Here is a 26,693-nt window from a genome sequence, read left to right on the forward strand (position 1 = left end):
AAGTTGCAGATGTTGCTATATTCCTTATTTTACTACTTCACTAATACTAATATTTATATGAGCAAATTCCAATTAAAAAGTTGAAAGTTTTGATTACATTTTCAAACACTTTTGAAACACAATTTTCAAAGTTTGGGAACTTTGTGTTATTATTATAAACTCGTGTGTATAATATAATATATTTCATATATATATAATAAAATTATTATTGTATTATGATCTATATTTTTATTTTGAAAAATAGCGGTGTGCTCAAAACTTTATTACTGGGTGTATACTAAAATAAATCGTAGCAACACGAATTAATAGTGGCTGCGGCAAGTATAAGAACATTAGTGGAACTCGGCTAAGCAGTGCACATCGTTCGTTTTATACTTCATATTTTATTCAAAACTATATCGTTTTTCAATCATTGCAATCGCGCTAGACTCGCCTATCCTGTCTCCCCATCCTAATACATGCAATCTCGTACCTGCTAAGGGGTTAAAAAAAATTACCCAATTACATAAACGAAGAAAATTATTGTCCCAAGGTCACTTAAAATAACTGTGCATATAAAAGGAAAATTCTTTTAAGAAACACAACATGGTTTCTAAAATCTGTGTACTTCGAACATTGCGCTCAGTCCAGCAAGCTAGCAAAATAAAAACTAAATCTAATCGTGCAAGCTAATCAAAATGTTACGCATCTACACTCTGCAGGACTTCTTAAAGTATCCAAACTTGGCTTTAAATCTAGCCTGGTCCAACCCGTTTGCTTGGAGTGGCGCCCGCTCGTACAGTTATCACATAATGTGGCTTAGACGCGCACTCTTCATATTTGGCGCGCTAAATTTGGTGTACCAGAATTTTGGTATGTTGATTTATCTTTTCATGCCCAACGAAAGCAGCACCGAGTCCTTCATTCGGCAAATCACAGAAACTGGTTCCATCATGGGGCTGACAATGGTGGGAGCTTGCAATATGTGCGTGCTGTATTGGCATGGAGGACGCATTGTCGTCCTATTGGATGATTTCCAACTGCTGTTCCCGACGACATACGCCCAAAGGCGCGCCAAATGTGCAAAACGCTTAAGAGGGGGTTTGTATGAAAGAGCTGTCTGCTCTTTGTTTTTTCGTATTATTTCGATTTAATGTTTCTTTTCAGTCAAAATTCCACATCGAATTGAGCACTTCGCCGCGAAATCAAATCTGCTCATGAAGTACACCACCATTTCTTACATGTTTGCATGGGCCTACTACAATTCTCTACCCATTGTGGAATACCTGTACGAGTGGTTGACACCGGACGTAGAATTGAAGTATCACTATCAGTCTAATACCTGGTATCCATGGCAAAACAATCATAACACTCACTCGTTCATTGCCTTCCTAGCGGCCTATATCTGTCAAATGCAGTCATCATTAACCGGTGTCGCCTTCATCATGGCCGCCGAATTCATTCTCTGCTTTTTCACTACGCAGCTACAACTGCATTTCGATTACTTAGCCATGGCACTGGAGACGATCGATGCAGGTGCTGCTAATGCTAATGAGGAACTAAAGTATTTGATTAATTATCACGATAAGCTACTCAGGTGAGGCTGCAGGTAAACTACAAATATATTTAGTAGAAATTAATAATTTTTTTTGTGTTTCACCCACACAGCTATGCCAGGGAGATCAATGATATCTTCAGTATCTCATTTCTGGTAAACTTTTTCACTTCAGCTGTAGCAATTTGCCTGATGGGTTTCTCCATGGTGATGATCAGTTTGGTGCATGCTTTCAAATACTGCGTTGGTTTGCTGGCATTTATTTTATTCACGTTTTTTATCTGTTATACGGGCAGCGAGCTAACCGACGTGGTAAGTGAATTTTGCCATTTGAAGATCAAAAATTAAACAAATTTACGACAGTGCATAGATGTACCTGCACCACTTTTTCCTCAAAAGCTTCTGGCTGACAGCAAAAACCTTTATAGTCTACCAATCGGCATCCATTTTCTTCACGGATGATAGATTTAAAAGGTTTGATCATTAGCTATGGTGAAAAAGAAAATTATGACGGGAACTTACGCTGCTACGTCATAGGTGATTCGGCAGCCGAATTCTGCCCGACCATTTCACGCGTACTTTATAGTATTCACACACTCGTCCAATCAGTCGTTTTTCAGATGGCACCGAAGTGACATTGTGTTGATTTTTTTCGCATGAGGCCAAAACAGTATCAGTTTTTAGTGAACACATCCCAAGTGACGTCAGACGATGATTCTGCCAAATTCGCTCAGGCGAATAACGGTGTGTTATTAAGCAGAGCTTCTCAACTCTTTTCACCACCCCTTTTCTCTGTGTACTACCTTGGGTGCAGCTTGTCAATCGCACTAGGTCACTGACAGTTGAAAGATCCTTTCAGTGCTTCATTTTTTTAACTTATGATCTAAATATCTAAAATAATGCCTTTTAATTTTTCCTTAGAGCAACAAGCTCGTAGGTGCCGCATTCTATGGAAATTGGTATGATGGTAATCTGGCTTATCGGAAAATGATACTTTTCTTTATTATGCGTTGCCGCGTACCAGTTGTTTTGAGAGCATACAAATTCGCCACAGTTTCAATGCCAACATTCACCACGGTAGACTTGATAAGCATTTTTATTAAATAGTTCCAAAATAATTACCAATTCTTCATTTTCAAGATTCTAAGGTCATCATATAGCCTGTTTACATTTTTCCAAGCTATGGGCAAATGAAAAAATAGCACGCGAAGATAAATGTTTTAAAGCTTTAGTATAAATAACAGCAGAAAAAAAACACTTTAGCTAACACCAGCACTCAGATGCAAATATTTTGTTGCACTAAAATAGCCATCCATACTAAATAAATTCTTGTTCGTGGTAAAACCAAGTAAATAAATTTGTATTGTTCTTGAAAGAATTTTGGTATTCAAAAAGTATCGAGTACTTCATAAAAAAAGTAAATATGTACTGTATATTCATACAATCGAAACGCTTTATCTGCCAAAATTGGAATGGTTATAACTGCATAAGTGACAATTGGTCATATATATACCAAACACTTCCGATCATTCCGTCAAAATAACTTTTGGAGGGGTGAAGTTTAGCGCACTAAGCAGGCCTAGTTTATTCTGCCACAGCCCTTGGGCGGGTAAAACCAGAGTCATTCCGGTACGTGGAATAGGAATAGCAATCTACTCTTGCGTCTCACGTTACCCGTGCGGTAGATACTCTCGAGACATAAGGATAAAGCAAGCAAATCATATTCCGAAGCTCCCTCAAACATTAGAAAGAATTTTTTTAATATCAAATGCTGGCGCCGTAGTCGAATAGGTTGATGTGTGGTTACCATTCGGAAGTGCATAGGAACGAATCTCCGGACATGATACACCAAGTGACGGAAAACTTTTTTTTCTAATAGCCGTCACCCTTCGGCAGGCAATGGCAAGGTTAGGTTAGGAAAATCTGGCTGGTCTGAATAGATCTCACATGGGCTTCAAGGGTCCATGGTGATACCAGTGTTGTTGGAGTCGTGGTAAACATAGTTCGTGATACATGTCTTGGCAAGTTTTAACAAAGAGTTTAAACTTTTGTCAGCAATATCCTTCAAAGATGAAAAGTATAACGATCCCAGGCAGTTATAATGATTTCTGTTTAGAACATGGCAGGGGCAAAGGTTATACAGGTTATAAAAAGTTATAAAAGTTACCATAAGAACAACACCATTTTATCTGCGTGATATGGAATGAGACAATGTCCCGTCCGTACTCCAACCCATCTTTTAGATTCCTTCCCTGGGAGTGATAAAATAAACTTGGTTGTTTTCGTGTTGCAAGTTCGTAACATTATTTTCGCAATCTTGTGGGAAGTCAAGGATTCCCTATAAACTGGGCTATGTACAAAGGAAAAACTCCAAGTGTATTTCTACCGGCAATGATATCGATGTTTGTGTCCAAAAGTGAACGACTATCTCGCTTTTTCACTGCAAGACCTCCATCTGTCCCACACTAAATCTACGGCGGACCTATTCACAGCCTGCACGAAGTAGGTCAAACTGCAATTGAAGGTCAAAGTCGATGGCACACCATTACAAATTTGAATTTTCAACATAATATTTTGTGCCTAAGAACTACACTGAGCGAAATAGATATATAGGGCAAACCAACTTCAAAATTTTTCTTCTAAAATAGTTGCAAATATTTTCTTGAGTTCCTTCTTATGCAGAAGAAGAGAATCGGTTTTTTTCTTGTACCTTCAAGATATATTTCGTTCTGTTTGTTGCTGCATAATAGTCCACTCAAGGGCTACGACACCAGTGCTACCTCAGGTTAGTGTCGTTCGAAACATTCCCGTAACGCAACCAAGCAAAAATGAGTGAAAAGTACGCGAAGCGTTTTGAGACGGTATTTTTATGCACGCACTGGAAAGGGCCGAAATCATCTTACGCCGCGGCTGCAAAAGTAATTGAAAAATCAAAAAAGTTTGTTGTGATGTGGAATCACCGGTATAAAGTGTACAAAAAAGTTGATCACTTTTCCGAGCGCGGCTTGAAGCGAGTGACGACAAAAAAGCAGAATAAAGTGATAGTCCAACCTCTTAAGCGTGGCCCTTCTTTGTGACTACACCAAGCACGATCAGTTCTTGCTAAAAAGGGAATATATGTGAATATCAACACCATCCAACGTCGACAAAAGTAGGTGAACATATCCTACCATCCCACATCATGAAAACCACTTCTCTCAGGAAAACACACTGAGAAACAACAAAACAAGCAAATGGTGTCACAGTATTGGACTGGCTTTCCCAGTCCCCAGACGCCAACCCCGTGGAAAATATGTGTCGAACTGTGAAAATGCATCTTGCCAGAAGGCCAGTCCATGATTTAAAGCCATTCGTGCGTCAAGTTCGCAAAATCTAGTCCTGTTTGTCGGCGAGCTGCGTAGAAAAGCTGGTTCAAAGCATGAAGATGAGCCAAGCTATTCTCGACAAAGATGAAGACTACACAGCTTATTGAGTAATTGCGACTCGTAGTTTTGTACATATTTTCATGCAAAAAACTTTAAATATACAGGGTGAACGATATGAAGTGTTACCAACCTTACACTGCTTGTATCGGTAAAACAGCTCATAACATCAAGATCAAAATTGTTCTAATGACTGTTCAATATATTGTTTATAAGCCATCAAAAGCATTTGCGTCTCAGTTTCGTTGAATTTTTTTTTTCTGTGATGGAATTCAAACGTAATAGTGTGATTGCGTTATATTTGGCTGGAAAATCACAACCAGTCATTGTTCGTGAGCTCAGTCACCTCAAAGTGAATAAAATGTTTGTGTATCGCACTAAAAAACGTTACAATGATACTGGTAGCATTGCAAAACGCTATGGAGGTGGACCAAAAATAACGCAACAACGCCAGAAACGGTTCGGAAAGTGAAAGCTCGACTTGATCGAAATCCACGTCGAAGTGGAAGAAAAATGGCCAATGAACTGAAAATATCGCAAGACAGCATTCGGCGCATATTGAAAAATGAGCTAAAGGTCAAGGCTTACAAGTTCCAAAAAGCACACGATCTTTCACACCAGCAAAACAAAGTTCAGTGCGAAAGAGCAAAGGAATTGTTGCGCTTGCACGAACGTGGGGAATTTCCTAACATTGTGTTTTCTGATGAAAAAAATTCCCAATTGAGCAGTTTATAAACACTCAAAACGATCGTGTTTACTTGACCTTGAAGTAATTTCCCATCGCAAGTAATGGTTTGGGCCGCAGTGACCGCTGATGGACGCTCTCCAATCGTTTTTATTGAGCCTGGTGTCAAAGTGAATGCGACTTATTATTGGAAAAATGTTTTCGAAACCGCTTTAGAGCCGTGGAAACGCAAACATTTCGGTCGTAGACCATGGACGTTCCAACAGGACTCGGCACCGTCTCATAAAGTTCGTGTGAACCAAGAATGGTTAGAAAATCATGTTCCACACTTCATTTCGTCCATAAAATGGCTTTCGAATTCGCCAGACGCAAATTCGATGGACTATTCCATCTGGTCCATTTTCGAGGGCAAGGAGAGGTCTAAAAAATTTGCCAGTATGGATGCGCTGAAAAAAGCGATTACACGAGAATGGGCCAAAATACCTCAAGATCACATTCGTGCAGCATGCAACTCATTTTTTGATCGTTTGAAGGCTATAGTCAAGGCAAAAGATGGTCATATGGAGCTAAAGTGAATATATGTTAAAATTGTAATAATTTTTGAACAATTTTGTCTTTGAAATCAATAAAAACTAATTTCACACAAAAAAGTTATGGTGTTTTGAATAGGTAACACTTCATATGTATATGTTTCTGACACAGACTGTAAATTAATTTGTATTTTGCTTTGTCTTAAACGAAATATTTATGAAGAAAAAGTATTTTCGTTAAGATTTTATTTTTTGCTGTGGCAATTTCGTGATATTTGTATACCCATTTCACGATTTAAAAGATTCCTTAAGGTAAGTTGAGTAGTTTACATTAGCAAATAAGTAATTTTCATGCGAGGCAAATAACTTTTTAGGATACTATGCCAAGAGGAACGCAGCTATCTACCGAGGAGCGCGATAGTATTCTTGCTTATAGTGAATCGGGAGTCTCAGTTTGCAAAATATTGTAGCGCTAAAAGTAAATCGAAATGAATGTACCATCTACAACTTTTTGAAAATTCTTAAAGGATATGGAAATATTAAAGGAACTGATCCAAAGCTTAAGATTGACAACGGGTGTAAGAAAAAGATAAGATGGCTGGGTGTCAATAAAAACATCACCCCTAACCAAATTAGATGTGAACTTTCTCTCAATGTTACGAAGAGAAGATTTTTCAGTGAGGATTCGAATTTAATATATTAAAATAGACCGGCTAAACCGACACTTGCACCACGCCATAAGGCAGCTAGACTCGAATTCGCCGGCAATCATGAGTTCTGGGATGAAGAATGGTGATCCATAATTTTTAGCGATGAAAAAAATGTAATCTTAATGGACGTGATTGTTGTCAGAAATGTTGGTCAGATATTCGCGAGCTACGCTAAACGCGTTATTCCTGAAACTTTCACGGTGGCTCTCTTATTATCTGGGGTGCTTATATCTACCGTGGTCAGACCCCAGTTTCTTTTATTTCGCATAAGAAAAACGCTGTAAATTACGTAGCGGTCTTGGATAATATTTTATTGAATTTAGCCGAAGAATTACATGGTGAGATTTGGACGAATCAACGGAACAATTCGCCAATCCACAGTGTTGAGCGTACAAATGACTTTTTCGCGTCCAAAAATATTCCTGTGCTGAAGTGGCCCGCACTTAGTCCAGACCTAAACCCAATACAGAACCCCTGGATTATTCTTAAGAAGAAAGTTTATAAAGGCGGACGCCAGTTTATTAGCCTATTAGACCTTAAAAAAGCTATTTAATAGGAATGGGCTAAAACCCTCCTCAGCGTCCTCCAGTTACTCGTAAATTTTATGCCACGACGAGTAGTTACAATAAATAACGGAAGATATACAATATAAGCATACAAAAATTGTTTTATATTGTTTTATTAAGATATAATTTTAAATGTGTTCCATCCCATCTATATCTAAGTATTTCCTTTTACGCGCTTATAAATTATTACATTTTTACAATAAAATAAAATGTTAACATGTTTTATATTAAGTTTGTTTTCATCCCTTCTGCCAATAAGTAAAAAATATTTAACCTCTGATTATTTTATTAAAAAAAAATTGTATCCAGTGTCCCATGTAGCTATTTCACTTAGTGTAAGCCCACAAAATATTTATGAAGATGTATAAAGTGAAAGGATACAAAAAATACGCAGAAACAGTAGCATTCGAAGCCAAACGAGACTTTAACCAAGTGTGAATTTTTGTTTGTGGGTGTGTTAAAAAGTGTGTTACTGACGTAATACTGCACCATTATTTTCTGTTTGGAGAAGTTGTTAGTTGTCTAGATGTTACTGGTATAGTGATGAGCGATGACAAAGAAGATCTCGGTGGCCGTTTCATCTTGTTGTTTCTTGATATAATGCGTCCTGGAAACTGCTGAAATGATCCCATTGATTCATACGATGTGTGGCAATTGTCACCATGCTTTTGAAACCACAAATTTTTCATGTTCATCTTATTTAATTTAGGGCATAAAAAGTTTAATATCTTACCACAATAACTTTCACCGTAATAGCGCAAGCGGCATCATTTTCGAAGAAGTACTGTGCCAAGACTTCGCCAGCTCAGGTAGTGTTACTTAATATTGTATCCATTTAGGTGAAAATATGTCTCATCGCTGATGATGACGCACTGACATAAGGCACGAATGGCACTTCTTGAACAATGACCATTTTCATAAAACGCTTGGCTGATTTTTAACTGAGGTCAACTGAGTAACGCTCCATGACTAAGTTTGGCAAAACCTGTAGTGCCAATTGTCTGAAAAAAGTAAAATGTAAAGTTAACATATCACAAATAGTTACTGTCAAAGTCCTAAAAAATGTTTGTGAAGCTTTTTTATATATAAAAAGTATCTCATTGCAAAACAAACTTATTTATTTTTACTGGATTAGCGAAGGTTTAAAACTGATTTTCACGATATTTTGTGAAGGGTTAGGGGTAGTCAGAGGCCCGAAAAAATGATGACTCTCAATATTTTTCTTTTGCTTTACAAAAGTAAAAACATAGCATTAATGCATCATGTTTTGACTTAACTTTAGTAAAATTAAAAAAAAAAAATTAATGATTGCAAAAGTTATCGGTGTTTGTGTGGAGCCCCTTTCTCCAATAGTCCCTTGCAGTGATCATCACAAGTCCTTGTGGATTCATATAAAATGAATCGGACAAGAGAAATTGGTTTTATGAATACATAATATTGTGCCTGATCGCAGCTTTGTTTTTAAATTAACAATATGGCGACCTTAGGAAATATTTTTCAGGTTTTCGAGAAAAAACCGCGAGTTGATTGTTTAAAAAATCAAAATTTTTGAAGAAAAAAGTTATTTAAGTTTTGCTATCGATTTATGTAGAGTTATATGAATTATTTAATTAAATACACGGTGTCATCTATTCCTGGGTCATATAATAGTGCTTCAGCCGCCATAGCAGCTTCCAAAATATCGATATGCTGTTGCCTACGTAGCATTCCACCTTCCCGGGTGTTATCGTTAAAGCGCTTATCTGCCACTTTCATACGTGCAGCTACTGCTAACTACTCGCTCTCTAACGCTCGGGAGCGCCCTTTGTTACTTGTTGCAAAACTTGAAAAGTATTTGTCAGATTCACCTCAAGATTTCACACAATATTTTTAAGATGTTCTACTTTAAGAAAATGTAAAGAAAATCTAATTCTTTGAAAACTCTAACTACCCCTAACCACTTAATTTCGTTGTGACCCTCTCACACCAAACGCCTACCAAGGCCAATATAGCATCCACATGTACGATTATTCCGTAAGGCATTTACAGGCACGAGTTTTATTCATATTCTTTCTTCTTAATTGGCGCTATAACCGCTTACGCGATTTTGGCCGAGTTTAACAAAGCGCGCCAGTCGTTTCTTTCTCGTGCTAACCGGCGCCAGTTGGACACACCAAGCGAAGCCAAGTCCTTCTCCACCTGATCTTTCCAACGCAGAGGAGGCCGCCCTCTTCCTCTGCTACCACCAGCTGGTACCGTATCGAATACTTTCAAAGCCGGAGCGTTTGTATCCATTCGGACGACATGACCCAGCCAACGTAGCCGCTGGATCTTTATTCGCTGCACTATGTCTATGTCGTCGTAAAGCTCATACAGCTCATCGTTCCATCGTCTGCGATATTCGCCGTTGCCAACGTGCAAAGGTCCAAAAATCTTACGCAGAATCTTTCTCTCGAACACTCCAAGCGTCGCTTCATCGGTTGTTGTCATCGTCCAAGCTTCTGCGCCATACGTTAGGACGGGCATGATGAGAGTCTTGTAGAGTGTTAGTTTTGTTCGTCGAGAGAGGACTTTACTGCTCAGTTGCCTACTTAGTCCAAAGTAGCACTTGTTGGCAAGAGAGATTCTCCGTTGGATTTCAAGGCTGACATTGTTATCGGTGTTAATGCTGGTTCCTAAATAGACGAAGTCTTTTACAACCTCGAAATTAGAAGTGTCTACAGTGACGTGGGTGCCGATACGCGAGTGCGCCGACTGTTTGTTTGAAGACAGGAGGTACTTCGTTTTGTCCTCGTTCATCACCAGACCCATTCGCTTTGCCTCTTTGTCCAGTTTGGAGAAGGCAGAACTAACAGCGCGGTTGTTAAGGCCGATGATGTCAATATCATCGGCATACGCCAGCAATTGTACGCTCTTATAAAAAATTGTGCGTGAGCGATTAAGTTCTGCGGCTCGTACGATGCTCTCCAACATCAGGTTAAAGAAGCCACATGACAGCGAGTCACCCTGTCTGAAACCTCGTTTGGTATCAAACGGCTCGGAAAGGTCCTTCCCAATTCTGACGGAGCTGCTGGTGTTGAGCAACGTCATCTTACATAGCCGTATTAGTTTTGCGGGGATACCAAATTCAGACATCGCGGCATACAGGTAACTCCTTTCCGTACTGTCGAATGCAGCTTTGAAATCGACGAAAAGATGGTGTGTGTCGATTCTCCTTTCATGGGTCTTTTCCAAGATTTGGCGTATTGAGAATATTTGGTCGATGGTAGACTTTCCAGGTCTGAAGCCACACTGATAAGGTCCAATCAGTTGGTTGACGGTTGGCTTCTGCCTTTCACACAATACGCTCGCTAGAACCTTATAGGCGATATTTAGAAGACTAATCCCGCGGTAATTGGCACAAATTGCAGGATCGCCCTTCTTATGGATTGGGCAGACCGCACTTAAATTCCAATCGGCAGGCATGCATTCAGCCGACCAAATTTTGCATAGGAGCTGATGCATGCACCTTACCAGCTCCTCGCCGCCATATTTGAATAGCTCAGCCTACAGTCCGTCGGCGCCCGCGGCTTTGTTGTTCTTGCCGCGTTATCGCTATTCTCACCTCGTCATGGTCGGGTAGCGGAACGTCAATTCCGTCGTCGACGATTGGGGTATCGGGATCTTCACATTCTCTGTGACATGCGCAGCTGTCACTGTTTAATAAGTTCGAGAAGTGTTCCCTCCATAATTTAAGATTGCTCTGTACGTCAGTCACCAGTTCGCCGTCTTTGTTCTTACAGGAAAACGCCCCGGTCTTGAAACCTTCTGTAAGCCGCCGAACTTTCTGGTAGAATCTTCGGGCGTTGTTCCTGTTGGCCAGCATCTCAAGCTCTTCGCACTCACGCTCGCTCGCGTTGCGCCCGATCGCAGCGTGGCTCTATAGGCGGCATCCTTTTTTTCTGCGGCAGCATGACATTCCTCGTCGTACCAATTGTTTTTTCGGGCTCGCCGGAATCCGGAATTTATTCATATAGAAATATTTAATATAGCTGTAGTATAGTATATTAGTAAAAAAATAAAACATATTTTGCAAAAAAAGAATACATTTATTTATAGTAATACTTGGCTGTCTAATTTTTAATTCAATAAATAAAAAATAGAAAAATAAATTTCACATCCCGTGTGCATTTATACATTGATAAAATATCATGATAAGCCATGAGCATTAAATTAATTGAATTTATTTAAAAAATGTCTGCGTAATAAATGTACTACTATTTCCGCTGAATATTTTTAAATTTGCATTTCATAATCAAATCCTAATATCCAAATTAAATAGATGAATTGAGGAAGGTAAAAAATAATGCAGGAAGAGACTCCGTATGTGTTTAGATATATGTAGATTTGATGGCAAAAAATAAATAAATAGAAATTAAAAAAAATGTTAGAGTAAAAGTTTAAAAACTTAAAATCTTAAGTAAATTTCTCTTGAGGCTTTATTTACAAGTAATTTTTTTTTTTAATAAATCAAAAAACAATGAGCAACAATACCAGAACCCATAGAAAAAATACAAGAATACGTACAAAATACATCGTATTGGAAAATCGTCAAGAGTAATAGAGCGCTAGGCATCCCATTGGCCAGTTTTAGCAATATTTCCACTGAAGTTTTGGGTTTCAGAATGAGTTTTCACAATGAGTGCCGTATTCGCCAACAATGGAACAAAAATACATTCGAATGTGACTTTCTCAGCAACCGTGTCACAAGAGTGTTTTGACAATGATAAAATGCATGAATTAAAGTTCGAATTGTTGGATTTGTCCCCAAGGGAGTTCCACCTAGAAACATTCATGCATGGAACGCATTTTTCATCAAATGGTGCAGTCACAAAAGCTGTAGAAGCGTATTTTGAAGATTCTGACTTCAAGGATGGAATTCATAAATTGTAATCCCGATGGAACAGGTGTATTCATGTTCAAGGAGACTATACTGAATAATAAAGTGTATTTCAAACCATCAAATTGTGTTTTTCTTATCGAACCGGAAATTTTATTGTACAACTCGACTTATAACATATTTTAAAAGTGCTGAGTATCTCACCAGATTTCTATAAAAATTGTAATAACAGGCGCCAATTTAACACGACGCCACGAAAAAGATGCATAAAATACAATACTATCGTGCATGGACTTCAAAGGAAAAGATTCATCTTTCTAGGCATACTTCTACATCTTTCTAGGCATAACAACGACGAAGTGGTAGGTCCTCTGGAGTTAATTTGCACTCCTCGTATGTAAATGAAAAATTTTTGTCAGTTTTGAAGGGAATTAGAGAGAAAGGAAATGAATGAATAAGATGTAATTTAAAGTCACCTGGCTTGTCTTAAAGCCATTACTTATTGTATATAAAAAGTTTGTAAACTAGAAACTGTATTTTCCTCCAGTTTTGCGAAAACTTATCTCTATCAGACAGTTGAGAAACCAAAGGAGATAACGCTTTCTTTAACCTTCGGTAGACATACTTTTTTTTTTTGACGTTAACAATATATACTCGCATATATATATATAATTTGGCGCGTACACCCTTTTTGGGTGTTTGGCCAAGCTCCTCCTCCTATTTGTGGTGTGCATCTTGATGTTGTTCCACAAAAGGAGGGGTCTACAGTTTCAATCCGACTCCGAACGGCAGATACACTGGAGTAAATTTTACCCGAATTTAAAATGCATTTTTTATCTGAAATGGCCTTAGTGTTCTAAAGAAAAAAATGTATGGGAAAACTATGTTGGGCTTCAGAAAACGACATAAATTAAAAATAAAGTAGTAAGAATGCAAAAAAGTAGCAAATTCATAAAAATTAGTTAGTGTATTATTAGTTAGTTAATTAGCTGCTTTATATGATTTTGTATTAGTATTAAACATATTTGTATATAAAATTAATTAAAATTAAAATATAAATAAACAAATAGTAAAAGCCTATCAATACGTAGTGTACACTTTCCCATACCGCTGATAGTATGTATGTAAGTATTTACATACACATTTAGCTTAGTTTTGTCAAAGGTAAATTTTTTTCTTTTTTAATTCCATTTCTATAAGGAGTGATTTTCGTTTAGAGCAGTAATGGCAATGTGGTCTAGAAATCGGCCTCTGAAAGAAAGCGATTTGGATGTTGAAATAATTGCTTTTAATGACTATTATAGTGTCCTAGACTTTTCAATATATGGCGTGCACGTTCTTTTGACATTGACTATACGCGAAAGTACTTTTAGATCTGCATACATTCGGTGCGCACCAACCACTGAGGTCTTGAATGAGGCATGAATTCAAAGAGTAAAATCGGCGCTGCTAAAATACAGCTAACAGTATATTTCCAGAGGTTAAAAGTAAATAAACTACAACCCATTAAATATTTGTCTACCGCAAATTAATCAGGGAATAGTTTATCGACTCGGTTATTAAAATTCGCTTTCAAAACCAACACCGCTCTGGATAAGTAAACATCCTATTACGTCTGACTTTATCTACCTGCAGATTTCTGTTGAATTTACATTGTAACTCACAAATACTGTAAATTATTTACTTTTTGCCAGCTAATGTAGCTTTTTTTACAGCTGACTTTTTATTAGATGCAGCCTTCTTGGATTTAAAGGACATTTCGCTAAATGCTGTTACTGTATCGCAACTTTGAAAAAAGTGAAGCTCCAAGGCACCGCGGAAAAAAATTGCATCTAAACGCACACTGAGCTATGGCAAAGAGTAAAGACAATTAAAAAGAAATCACTTAAAAAGCAAAGCATCATAATTTTTTTAACTCAAACACGAGTGATACCAATATTTGAAAAGAATGGAGAAGAAAATAGTGAAAACTCATTAGTTTTATTTACACACTCGGCAAACTGCTGAGATATTTTATGTTAACGAAAACTCAGTCAAACCGCCAGCTGCGTGTATTGGTGCAGAGATATCAATATAAACAAAAAAATGATTGCTCTCATGCTCATAGCTTTAAATCAGCTGAGAGTTTTTATATTCCCTGAGTTGTTGTTATCCTTAGTACGAGTAACGATGCACTATTTTGTTAAAGCAAGCAAAAATTATTTTGTGTTTTGCTCTTTAGTTGCTGTACTATTTCGCCTCCCAGTTTGGACATTAACTTCCATTAAGCATCGCCTTCGGCTTACTACTTGTAACAGCGATTATTACCGTTAAAACTTTCACAGAAAATTAACTTGGAAGTTTCTTTAACTTGCTTTATTGCTCACATACTTTTACATGTGTAATTTGTGTTGTTGTAACTCTCAACTTTTGTTTTCTTCACATCCAAAAGCATCAAAATCTTCCAAAGTGAACGAAAAATTTATGAAATTCGTAAACTTCTGACGCTTTGGTTCTTCGGTTTTCTCTTTATAGCCAACAGCAACTCAATGATATTTCTTTAACCGCAATTTGTAACATTTTCCATGATTCGTAATGCAACTGAAGTGGAGGGTAATGTACATATTATCGTGAGATTTGATAAGCAATAAAAGCAACAGAAATGAAATTAGAAAATTGAGTTGTGGAATAAACTAGAAATGCACGCCCCAAAATCCATGAGTAACAGGATGGAAGTCGAGTTTAAGATCTTCTCACTTATTTTACTATCATAGCCTCCAGCTTTTTCTTTATTACGATTCCATTTCGAAAAGGAATGGTGTCATTTTTGTGTCGCTGTTTTCAATTCTGAATAAAATCGGATCAAGTCAGCGCAAACACCTTTTAAGACAAATGAATTAAGTTACGCTCATACCAAGGAGCTTTAATGATTCCCCTGATTGCTTTCTTTTGGAAACGCTGCATAACATCAATGTTGGTCTTTGTGGTACATCCCTATAATTAAAAACCATAGATCCACATTGGTTTTGGCACTCGGTTTTAAATTAGGAATTTTATTTAAGTTCACATCTCAGAAATTGTGCCAATTAACCATTGAAGCTACAAAGAATGGCCAATCTTTGCATCTGCGGGGCCCTCAGAACCACACCCACAGATGCACTAAATATTATGCTTAACATTTTACCAATAGAGTAATACGGTAAGCAAACAGCTGCCAAAGCAACTCTCAGACTAGGAGCAATCGGCCTACTCAGAACGAACCAAAGAGGACACCCTTCAATTTTAGAACAATTCCCCTGCATTCCCAGCACAACGGATTTCTGTAAGACCAAGGACATCAATTTTAATAAATCCTTTGTCACAGTATTTCCTTCCAAAGAGGAATGGGATAACGGGCTTATTGTTAAAAAAAATGACTTAAACATCTACACAGATGGCTCAAAACTGGACAAAAAAGTAGGTGGAGGGGTCTACTCCGATAAACTCAGAGTATGCCAATCATTTCGCTTACCTGATCTTTGCAGTGTATTTCAGGCGGAAGTCACTGCCATAAAAGAGGGACTTAAAGAAATAAAAACGAGAGTATTATCCACAAATGAAGTCTTCATTTACTCGGACAGTCAAGCAGCAATAAAAGCGCTTGAATCAAAAACACACTCGTCAAAAAAAGTTCTAGAATGTTTTAAACTACTAGATGACGTATCTAAGTGCTACAAGGTGCACCTTATCTGGGTACCAGGCCACAGGAATATTGCAGGAAACTGTAAGGCGGCTGAGACGCTCGATCTCGAACCGGATAAATTGCTGATACCCATGCCCATAGCCACTTGTAAATTACTTATAGACAGGGAAACCATCAAAAATGTAAATACGAGCTGGCAAAACCTCACAACATGCGAACTAAGCAGACAGACATGTCCGAACTGGAACAGCGGTCGTTCGAAGATCTTGCTAAGATTCAACAGAGAATCTATAAGAAAAATGATAGGTGTATTAACTGGTCATTGTTTAATAGGCAGCCACGCTAGAAGGTTAGGACTCCAGTACTTCGATTTCTCTAGAAGCTGCCTTAATACAGAAGAAGAGGAAACAGTCAGACACCTTTTATGTGAGTGTGAAAGCCTAGCTATGAGAAGGCTGCGCACTCTTGATACAGCATTTCTAACCGATGTAGCAGACATAGCCCCATATCATCATTATTATTTCCGGTACTTTCCATTGCAACGGTATATAATTACACTCTAGGTATGTGAGGCCCTATGTTTCATACAGGAATAGAAGGAAAATATACTTTTTATGCGTTCATGATCAAAGTAAATTTCCCTACCGTCTTCCTCGTTATGTTTCTCAAAACTTCGGCGGCTATTACATCAAAGCCTGGACTCTTCATTAATTTGAACTCGCAGATTTCGTTAGCATTTCCTCTACAATGAAATGCTCTATTCCATCGAACTCCTGTACAGTTGATGGTAAAGTGAAATGTATAGTTTTTTGTGTGGTTAAAACATTTTTTGCAGATGATTGGCAAACATGTCAGCTCTCTCTCTATCGCTTTAAGCTCCCGTTTGGATGCCACTGTCTTGTTTGAATGGTGGATTATGCTGAATTGATCGCTTCAAGCATGTCATCGCTTTCCACAGGAAGTGTGTTTTTTTTTTTTTTGTGAATAATATATATTTGTGAGTGCTTCGAACGTATTTGTTGCTCCTGTGATTTGTGTCTGAGCAATTTTCTCAATCTTTTTAATTCAAATTCCTTGGAAGGCACTCCTTCTTAGTTTCTTTCTTACTTTCCGTTTTTCGACTAGTATTCCTAAAATTTCTTTCGGATATCGTTTTTCAAGATTATTGTGTGTATTTATCCGCTGGTGTACTTATCCAAGCAGCTTTTTGATTATATGTTGTTAGTTTTATTGTTTCATCTTCAATATAGTCTTCAAACTTCACTTTATTACCATTATTTATTCTTTGAAGCTTTTCAAAGTCATAGCTCCTAATTATAATAATTACAATGTGTAGTTCAAAATTAGTGTACAAATTTACAAATGTTCCGCTTCTAGTCAAAGCATATGGCGGATACTAGCCTCTTTCAATATTTTCTGTCATATGCATAACTCTTTGGTCGACCACGCGCTCCTTTCCCTTGTGGATTCCATTCGAACGCCATTCTCGCAATATTGGTGTTGCCTTTCGAAGCGTGTGGCCAGTTCAGATCCTTTTTCTCCTTTTGATTTCTGAGTTAATGGGCATACTCTTTGTGAGCGCGAAGAAGTCTTCATTTGAAATAGTGTTTGGCAGAAAACTAGTGGATTATGGGTAGGTGTTTGTTAATAAAAACGAGGAATTTATTGCAGATCGTATCAGTCCATGTTCCTGCGCCGTACAGAAGAACTGATTTGATGCTTTTGTTAAACATCCTTAGTATCTGCGCCGCCATCCTGCGCTATCACACTGCCCAAATAGTTGACACGTCAACGTCATCAATTACTATAGTGTCGGCAAACAACCGGAAGGTTAGAGGTTATGCCACCGTTGTCTCCATGTGCACGAGCCTTGTCTTTCCAGGCCACTCAGCTTTGAGTTCTGAAGTCATTTTGCTCAGTTCTAAGCCTGGCGTTAAGGATGGAGAAAATACGGTTGACGATAATGAAAGCTAGAACTTTTTGAGTGGTATTCAGCAGCGTAATACAAATTTTTCCTCTATTATACCAAATTCTATGGGCTATAAAATTGTATTATCAAAGATTCTAAACAGTCGAATTTTTTTTTAAATTTGCACAAAGTTTTAAACTTGGATTCATGTGATTTTTATAGGACAATGAATTATATTTTCCTAAAAAGAATATATTACAATGAAATGGTAACTAAATAAGTGGCAAAAACTTGTGAATAAGTTCCCGTGGTAAAGGTATGTAACGCAGTGTATGTATTTATGTTTGAATTGTTGTTCCTCTTTAATATGACATATCTAATAACCATTGTTTTTATGTCACTCGTGCCCCTAACTCGCATTAAATTAATTTGCAAAAGTGAGTTTTCATCTACCCAAAGCCTTGCTAACCTCGATGATAATAGCCCAAACCAAAAATACAATATCAGTTAGCTAAAGCCACCCTATCAACTTGATGAATGGATGAAAATGTCACCGAACCGCAAAACAATGTCAATGCAAAACTGACAACAGTAAAAACTGGAATGGGTGGGAGGCGGAATTACAATAAAGCCAAACACGGTGGGTTAGACAGTGGCGATATATGCATATGGAGGGTTGAAAAATACAACCTGTGAAAGTTACTGCCATAAATATCCACCTCTGCCTTCTAAGTAATAAAATGATATACCAAATGTATTTTCAAGTCCTGCATAATTACAATTAAGTACGTTAGTGTGAAATAATGGAGTAGAGGGCGCGTAAAAATGTTAGCTGCCTACAAAAAAAGGCAGAAAAGGCAAAAATAATGAATGGGTAGTGTTAGCTTGCTTTAGTAAAAAAAACAGATTATTTAAAAGTATTGTTGCTGACCTTTTTCCACCCCTTTCCATGTTGTATGATTGCGTGTTTTATCCCCTTGTTTATCACCCTCTTTCGGCACTCGCAGGTGCTGACGCCATTTGCCGCTTTCCACTTGTTCATTAGCATCACGCGACGACGCAGTCACCGTGAAGGTGACAACGTAATTAATTGGCAGACAATGAGATTGTCTATTTCGATTGCTTGCGTTAGCGAGGAGGGCAGAGAGGTAGCGAAGTTTTTGAAAAAAGGCAGGAGTTATCTTCTTTGCCATGTCGAAGAAGAAAATTTATAAACAAAAAATTTCAGGCCAAAAAAAATGTAAAATTAAGTCACAAAAACGCTTGCCATTAAAGGTGGCTCTAAAAGCAAATGAAACGCCACAAAAAATTTTGGAGAGCAATGCTAGGCCAAAACGCAAATGCGCAAAGCAATTAAAAAGCTTTTAAGCAAAAAAGTAAGCCGGGGCATTCTACCAATTAGAATACCAAAAAAGAGGTATACAAAGTACAAAAATAAAAAAAATGTCTGCCCGTTTGTGGTTTAGGAATACTTGTAGAAGCGTCTTGTAAGCTGGGCACTTGAAATTTAGTATCTTCATTTGTAGTAAAGAGTAGGAAAAATTAGTTGGTTGAAAGCTAGGCCAAAGTTGCTTAGCTCGTTAATCAAAAAGCAGAAGTAGCAATTGCCATTGATCTGCAATACTGGAAGTTATACCTCTTCGTCTTCTTCTATGTACCTCTTTTCTTCTTGGAGTTTCCTTTCAAAAGCAGCTTTTTTCCGGCTTGCTTTATTGTCCAACTCGATTAGGAATTTATTCTCAAATTTAATAACCTAAGTGGTGATAAATGATTATTCGTGATAATTTCAAGTTGTATTCAGCCATACCAACAACCTGCATTACATAATTTATAGGTTATATTTTTAATGTAGCACAGCAAAAACGCACAAAAAATGCATTCAACAAAACAAAAATTAACGGTGCCCGAATAACAACTATGTGAGTAGAAGCAGAGCAACAGAAGCAGAAGCAGGAGCAGTAGCAGTACCTGAGGCACACATGAATACTTTCACAAGAAGCGCTACGACCGCTCAAGTTGTTTGCCAAGAATGATAGAAAGAAGATTGCGCCCATCAGAGAGTACGTGACGTCACGTTTGCTGAGTTGTGCAGTATTGCCAACCATTTGCTCTTCGCAATAAATTTAGTACTTTTGTATACCGAAAATGCGAAAATTTTGAAGCTTCGTGTTTGTTTCTTTTTTTTAATTTAAAGCTACCGAGACTTTAAGTTAAAAACCAAACTATATTATTAAACAAAAAAAGGTTAAAAAAGGTCACTCTGAAAAGATTTTAGTGCTAATGAAAATTTTTTTACTCTTATAAAATTTGATAATTTGAAAGTGCAAATTTAATTTTTGGCTCCATTTAAGGTTATGCAAAAATATTAAATGCCTCTCAACTCTTCTTAAGATTGAAAACCTTTTTACACATTTTAAAAAGCCTTTGAATTTATTAAATGCGAATTAAAACCATAGAGGTGTAATCGTTTCTTCCGGTCATCAATCCTTAGTGAGACATAGGACATTAAGAGTTATATTCATTGTAAAAATAAACAACAAAATACCAGAAAATTCTAAAGAAACCATACTGACATTTTTACAAAAAGAGTACCTTGTCTAGTTATATAACTCCAAATATAGCAAAAAAGTCGTTCCCTTAACAAAAAAAACTCATAAATTAAATTGTACATAAGCATATTTTTACTTAAGCATTTATTTAAAAAAACGCACATTTTAAAGACAATTTGTCACGCATACAAAGCTCTTTAAGTGATTCAATAAAAATTTGTTGGGTTATTTTCTTTGAATGGGCATTTTAGTGCGTTTTTATATCCAAAGCTAGGCAACACTGCAGTAGCGAGAGAGAGATTTGACTGCCGAAAGCAGAAGAACACCAACAACACCTGCAATCGCGGGCAATGTCACCAGATGTTGAAAAAAAGTAAAGCTAAATAAAACTGAGTGAATTCTTTAAATAATTATTAAAAAATGTATATTTTACAAAATTATAAACATGACATTTTAATTAGAACAGCTAGAAAAATGTCATGAAGAAAGAACTAAAACTCCAAGACTAAATAACAAAACAAAAATGCTAAATCAAGTTACGAAAATGGTAATCTGGCCATACTGGAGCTAAAATCACGTAACTAGTTGTCAAATTCGCTGAGCGCAAAGTAACGGGACCACGATAGGCGCCATCTCATTATTCTTTCCATCATGGTTGTTTGCTACTACTCCAACAGAGAGCCCTTTTTAGTATTGCTCTAAGCTGCTAACAGTAGCGAAACTATTTTGGAGCGCAACAAAACAGTTGATCGCACGTTTTGCGCTACCTGCTCTACTACTCATCTGTTCAAGCTCAGAACAATAGCGAGAGCAGATATCAATGTTTTCGTTGGTATTGCTGCAAACACTGTTTGCAACGCTCACGACGACTTGCTGGTTTACACTAGTATTCTTGAGTACTACATACTGCATTCGAAATATTTATCTGCTTTGTAAACTCCGTTGCTGTCACCACTCACCAGAATATAAAAATGCTTTCACAAAAATTTAAAACGGGTATGGGCATCATTAGCAAAACCTTAAACTCATTCGGCAGAAATTTACCGCTGGCATCCGATGATCATTGCACTAACTTACACTAAAGTTGCTCTGATTTATTCTTAAATACAAAAATATTCAAGACGTTTGCACTTCTTTAACTATAAAATAATTGAATTTGGAGAACCCTTCTAAATAATTTCATTAACTTACCTAGTTACCAGTAACGCTAAACCTTTTGAGTTCACCAAATCAAGCAAAAACAAATATACAAACACAAAGTAAAATACAAAAAAAAGTGAGGATGCATATCCAATAAGAGAATGGGTGATTCGGAGGACCTTCCAAACCATTAAGTTCATATGGTCAGAAGGTGACTTATTTTTATTACTGTAAAATATTCAAGGAGGCCACTGTAGCCGAATGGGTTCGTGCGTGACTACCATTGGGAATTCACAGAGAGAACGTTGGCTCGAATCTCGGTGAAACACCAAAATTAAGAAAAACATTTTTCTAATTGCGGCCACCCCTCGGCAGGCTATGGCAAACCTCCCAGAGTATTTCTGCATTGAAAAAGCTCCTCATAAAAATATCTGCCGTTCGGAGTCGGCTTGAAACTGTAGGTCCCTCTATTTGTGGAACAACGTCAAGACGCTCACCACAAATAGGAGGAGAAGCTTGGTCAAACACCCAAAAAGGATGTACGCGCCAATTATGTATATATATATTCAATAAGGGATACACCAGCGTAAAGCTCGGATATTAATTCAATAGAAAATTTGTGGGCATATATAAATAAAAAGTTTCAAAAGTTACAAAAAAGGGCGAGCAGAACTCAAAAAATTTTTTTGAGGAATGGAACAAAATACCCCAGGACTATGATATTCACAAATTGGTTTATTCTATCAGAAGCAGACTACAAGGTTTAGTAGATGCTCGGGTTGGTCACACAAAGTACAGATTCGCAATTCACTTTTTAGAACTTACAACTTAAAGCTATTAACTTCAAATGTGAAAATGCTTTTACCTTTTGCTGTTTATTTATGCGTTATTTTTAAGCTGCGTAATTTTATTTTGAACTACTGGTTTAGAAGTTACTTATAGTTGTCAAATAAACCTAAGGATTGAAAAATACATATTTTCTAATAAGCTTTCTAAATTTCGCTAGATTAGTAGATGCCAAAACACTTCCTTGACAAACAGTATATTTTTTTCATTGCGCAGAGATACTTTACCAACGAACATTCTCTTCAATAAACCAATCATCTTACTGCGCTCAGTCGTATGCTAAATAATTTTCATGCACTATGGAAACAAACCACCCTTCAGGAAGCAAATCCTATTCCTTGCAAATACGATTGAGTAATTAACGGTTGTTTATACCTTTGACACAAAAACTGCACTGGACTGCACATTTTTCCATGCGCAGCGGAGTCAGGAACCACTTATAGATTAGTGGCTCTACAAATGACAAAACTGTGCTAAAAAAATCGTGCTCACTAAACCTGTTGATTACTTAAAAGTGCTGGGTAAGAACAGTTTTTGCTGTATACTGAACTTAGACTTAAGGTTCTAAAATCACAAACCCTGATCGGAGAAAATTTAAATTTATTTTAATATTGAACATTCGTAATGAAGTAGCTTTGCTACGAATTTGCTACAGTTTACTTAGTCTTACAAGCAATTCTGTGACAAATTTTCCAATGCACACGGCGAACAAATTCCCAAAAAAAAGTTCCCTTATCTTTGCTTTTTTTCGTACGAATCGTCTATTCATAAAAAATTCTCAGTTTCGTGGAAAATTTCATTCGTTAACAATGGAGTGGGAAGCTTAGGAAATTCACCTTGCAGTGATTGCTGAAAAAAAAATATTTCAAGAGTGTTTGTTTACCGCACGTTCAATCGATTTTCCCAAATGTCGGAGGTGACAAGCAGAAAAAAAAATGGTCGTCCTCGCATGGTTCGAACCAATGCAGCCATAAAAGCCGTTCGGGAAATAATTCGTAGAAATCCCCTTAGAAAACAGAAAATTATGTCCAGGGAAATGAATGTATCGACCAGATTTACATCAGGACTAATTAGACATGATCCCCATATGAAAGTCTTCTGTCGCTCAACTGGTCATCTTTTGACAACGCGCTTGAAGAAAATTAGACTCGGCAGATGCAAGCAACTTCCTCGGTGGCATGCAGTCATCGAAGAAGAAGTTTTCAATAAGCAAAACGACAAAACTTCTAAAGACGCAAAAAGTATTGCTCCAAGGATTCAGCGTGGCCACCATCCAGCCTCCATAATGTTTTGGTGGTGAGTGTCTGGTAAAGGTATCTCTTCACGAAAAATGGGTCGTAGCGTAGAACGCGTGGTGAAGCAGTTGAACAGTACTGTCTTGAGTGGTGTGCGTTGGAGCTTCCAGCAAGATTCCGCTCAAGCCCATAAGGCAAAACCACCAGCAGTGGCTAAAAAACCAATCTTTGATTCGAGCCCCGACGTCATCCATGGAAACCGTGCGTGTTGCAATAGCTGAATGACTTTGCTTAAAAGCAAATGGTGACCATTTCGATAGAAAATTATAAAAAAAGTTTAATATTTACATGCTTAAATAAATTTTTAATTAAGCTAAAAAAAGTATTATAATTTCATATATAATGGACTTAATTTATAACAAGCAGGACTAAGTTCACACAGACAATATGAGAATTTTCAGCTACAATTACAATTTTTTAAATTATCGATTTTTAATGAAATTACAATAAAGTCCAAAAAAATCAATAAATTATTATAATTATAATAATTGTTTAGAAAAAAATAATAGTTACTCGCTGTATAAATTTTAACAGTAATTAATTTGCGCTATTAATTTTGCTTATCAGTTATTAAATATCTATTTCACATAAAAACAAAACAATAACAAAAGATATTCTTGCGGGATGTTTGATCAAAGTCTGTTTCATTGCTACAATGATTTTTTAGAGCATTCGGTTAAGCGTATTTAATGATGCTTGTTTAGTATTGTAATTGGAAAATAAAACCATAAATTAAAAAAGTTAAATAAGTAATTGGCGCGTACACCCTTTTTGGGTGGGTGTTTGGCCGAGCTCCTCCTACCATTTGTGGCGTGCGTCTTTATGTTGTTCCACAAAAGGAGGGGCCTACAGTTTCAAGTCGACTCCGAACGGGTGGTATTTTTTAGGATAAGTTTTTTAATGGCAGAAATACACTCGTAGGCTTGCCATTACCTGACGAGGGGCGATCGCAATTATAAACAACTTCTTCTGTCATTTGAGGGTTTCATGCACGGAGACTCGAACTTACGCACAATAATTTACAAAATAATATTTTAGCTGAAGTAAATTGATTAAAAAAAGTAATCATTAGGTTACCACTTTTTTATAGTTTCTTATTCACACCTAAGGGATACTCTGGCCCAGATAAGCTGCTATTTCTTTAACCAGCATCTGCTATTTAATTGTGTTTTCGTATCTTTTTTTCTTTTAGAGATTATTTGTAACCACCTAACGAAAAAAAACTGGGCATACTACGCACTGTAGCGCAAAATCATAAACGCACTGCACTTCTTAACCGGATGCATCAGATCCCGCTTACTAAATTAGTAGACAATAGCTATTCGGCCGATAAAGAAACTTTTCAAAAAAACTGTTAAATTGTCACCGGTGCACATCTAAAAAAAGCACATGCTTTTAAAGATATTCAAAGAAATGTGAGCATTCCAAGTGCAATTGAATGCATTTCGCGGTAAAATTATGTCACATCAATATTTTGACTAGCTGTAACTATTCTTATTTTGTACTTTTTTGAATTTTCTTTATTTTTGCATATAACCTTACCTAGTTAGATTAGGTCAATTTAAGTAGCTGTCAGCCGATACCCTTTGCCATGAATAATCTCATTGGGATACTACTGGAGCTCATCCCTTACATTCCACAGTTTTCTCTGAACCAACCTGAGGAATTAATGAATTTTGTTAACTTTGGCAATCCTTTATTATTATTATTATTATTATTAAATTTGTATAATAACAAGTTATACAAATATAAGAAGGCAGCAGCACTAGCAGCATGGACCATCGGCTGTCAGATAACAAAAAATGTAAATGTACTTTAAATAAGGTCTAACGTTAAGTAATTATCATATTTACAAGCTTATAACTAAATAAAATAAACAAAGGTACATGTTAGATCCGTCTTAACAAGTCGTTGGCTTTTAGAAATTTGTAGACAGTCAGTATATTGCTTGCAGATGGCTCTTTAAGAAAATCCAGTGCAGGAGAGGATCCAAAGAATTGTTGTCTGGAGGTGTGTAGATTTCGACAAGATTGTAGAATATGATCTAAGGTTGCGGTTTCGTCACAAAAGGGGCAATCGGCTGGCAGCGTACGTTGGAGGAGGTGTGCATGTGTGAGAATAGTGTGGCCCTGGCGTAGGCGCGAGTACGGTTTGAGAACTTTTAATGGCAGATCGGAAGGAAGTGATATCTTTGATCTAGATGGATTTAAGAAAGCGTAGTGGTGTTGGTAGTTTTTCCAGTTATCTAACAGATAAATGCGCCGTTGTTTTGTAATCTCTAGGAGGATGTCACTTTTAGAGTAGTATTTATGAAGCATTGACGGTAGATTAGAAACGCTTCTAGCTGCGGCATCAGCGTTTTCATTGCCGGTAATCCCCGAATGTCCTGGAACCCACATTAGCTTAATTTTGTTTGGATAGCTTATGAGAATATTTCTAATTGTATTTATATGAGTTTGATCGTGTGTTGGACAACCGATGGCATTGATGCATGATTGGCTGTCTGTGCATATAATTATTTTGCCTTTAATTTGTTTGGCATAAATGGAGGCTTCTAACAATGCCGCTGTTTCTGCTGTAAAAGCAGAGCATATTGGGTGCAAAAAACCATGTTTGATCGTGTCCCCGTTTTCCTTTGTGACGGCAAAAGATGTTGAGGTTTGAGTTTTTGATCCATCTGTGAATATAAAATTCCATCCCTGTTTGGAGTACTTTTCTTTTTCGGATGTAAACAGTGCTTTGTAAATTTCCTTCGCTGTATGTTCTTTTGGTCGCTGCAGCGTGTTAATAGCAAATGGAATATTGCGTATCGTCCATGGAGGTTGCGTTTCAGCTGTGCGGTAGCGAAGGGTACCCGGCAGTTCAAGTCTTCTTTGCAAGCTCAAACATTTGGCTACAACCGCCGTAATTTTAGGACTCCTCTTTCTTAAAGATGCGTTTCTGAAATCTTTAATAAGATTGACATTGTAGGTGAAAAGTAGTTTTGGT

At 37.1% G+C, this 26,693-nt stretch overlaps 1 protein-coding gene across 1 annotated transcript; it reads left to right on the forward strand.

The window, feature by feature from the left end:
* The first annotated feature begins 639 nt into the window (after nucleotides 1-639).
* Nucleotides 640-2,879, forward strand: LOC128862425 (putative odorant receptor 69a). The gene is made up of 5 exons (XM_054101033.1): nucleotides 640-1,080; nucleotides 1,147-1,576; nucleotides 1,648-1,846; nucleotides 2,456-2,611; nucleotides 2,675-2,879. Exons 1-5 carry the CDS (start codon nucleotides 678-680, stop codon nucleotides 2,726-2,728), a joined length of 1,242 nt encoding a protein of 413 aa, XP_053957008.1. The 5' UTR covers nucleotides 640-677; the 3' UTR covers nucleotides 2,729-2,879.
* The last annotated feature ends 23,814 nt before the right edge of the window (nucleotides 2,880-26,693 follow it).

Source organism: Anastrepha ludens, chromosome 4 (genome assembly GCF_028408465.1).
Source record: "Anastrepha ludens isolate Willacy chromosome 4, idAnaLude1.1, whole genome shotgun sequence".
NCBI lineage: Eukaryota > Metazoa > Arthropoda > Insecta > Diptera > Tephritidae > Anastrepha > Anastrepha ludens.

Excerpts from the sequence above, each read along its gene's own strand:
- LOC128862425 (XM_054101033.1), top strand. The coding sequence starts at position 678 with ATGTTACGCATCTACACTCTGCAGGACTTCTTAAAGTATCCAAACTTG. Across the intron at positions 1,081-1,146 it reads TGCAAAACGCTTAAGAGGGG|TCAAAATTCCACATCGAATT; the intron begins GTTTGTATGAAA and ends GTTTCTTTTCAG. Across the intron at positions 2,612-2,674 it reads CAATGCCAACATTCACCACG|ATTCTAAGGTCATCATATAG; the intron begins GTAGACTTGATA and ends TTCATTTTCAAG.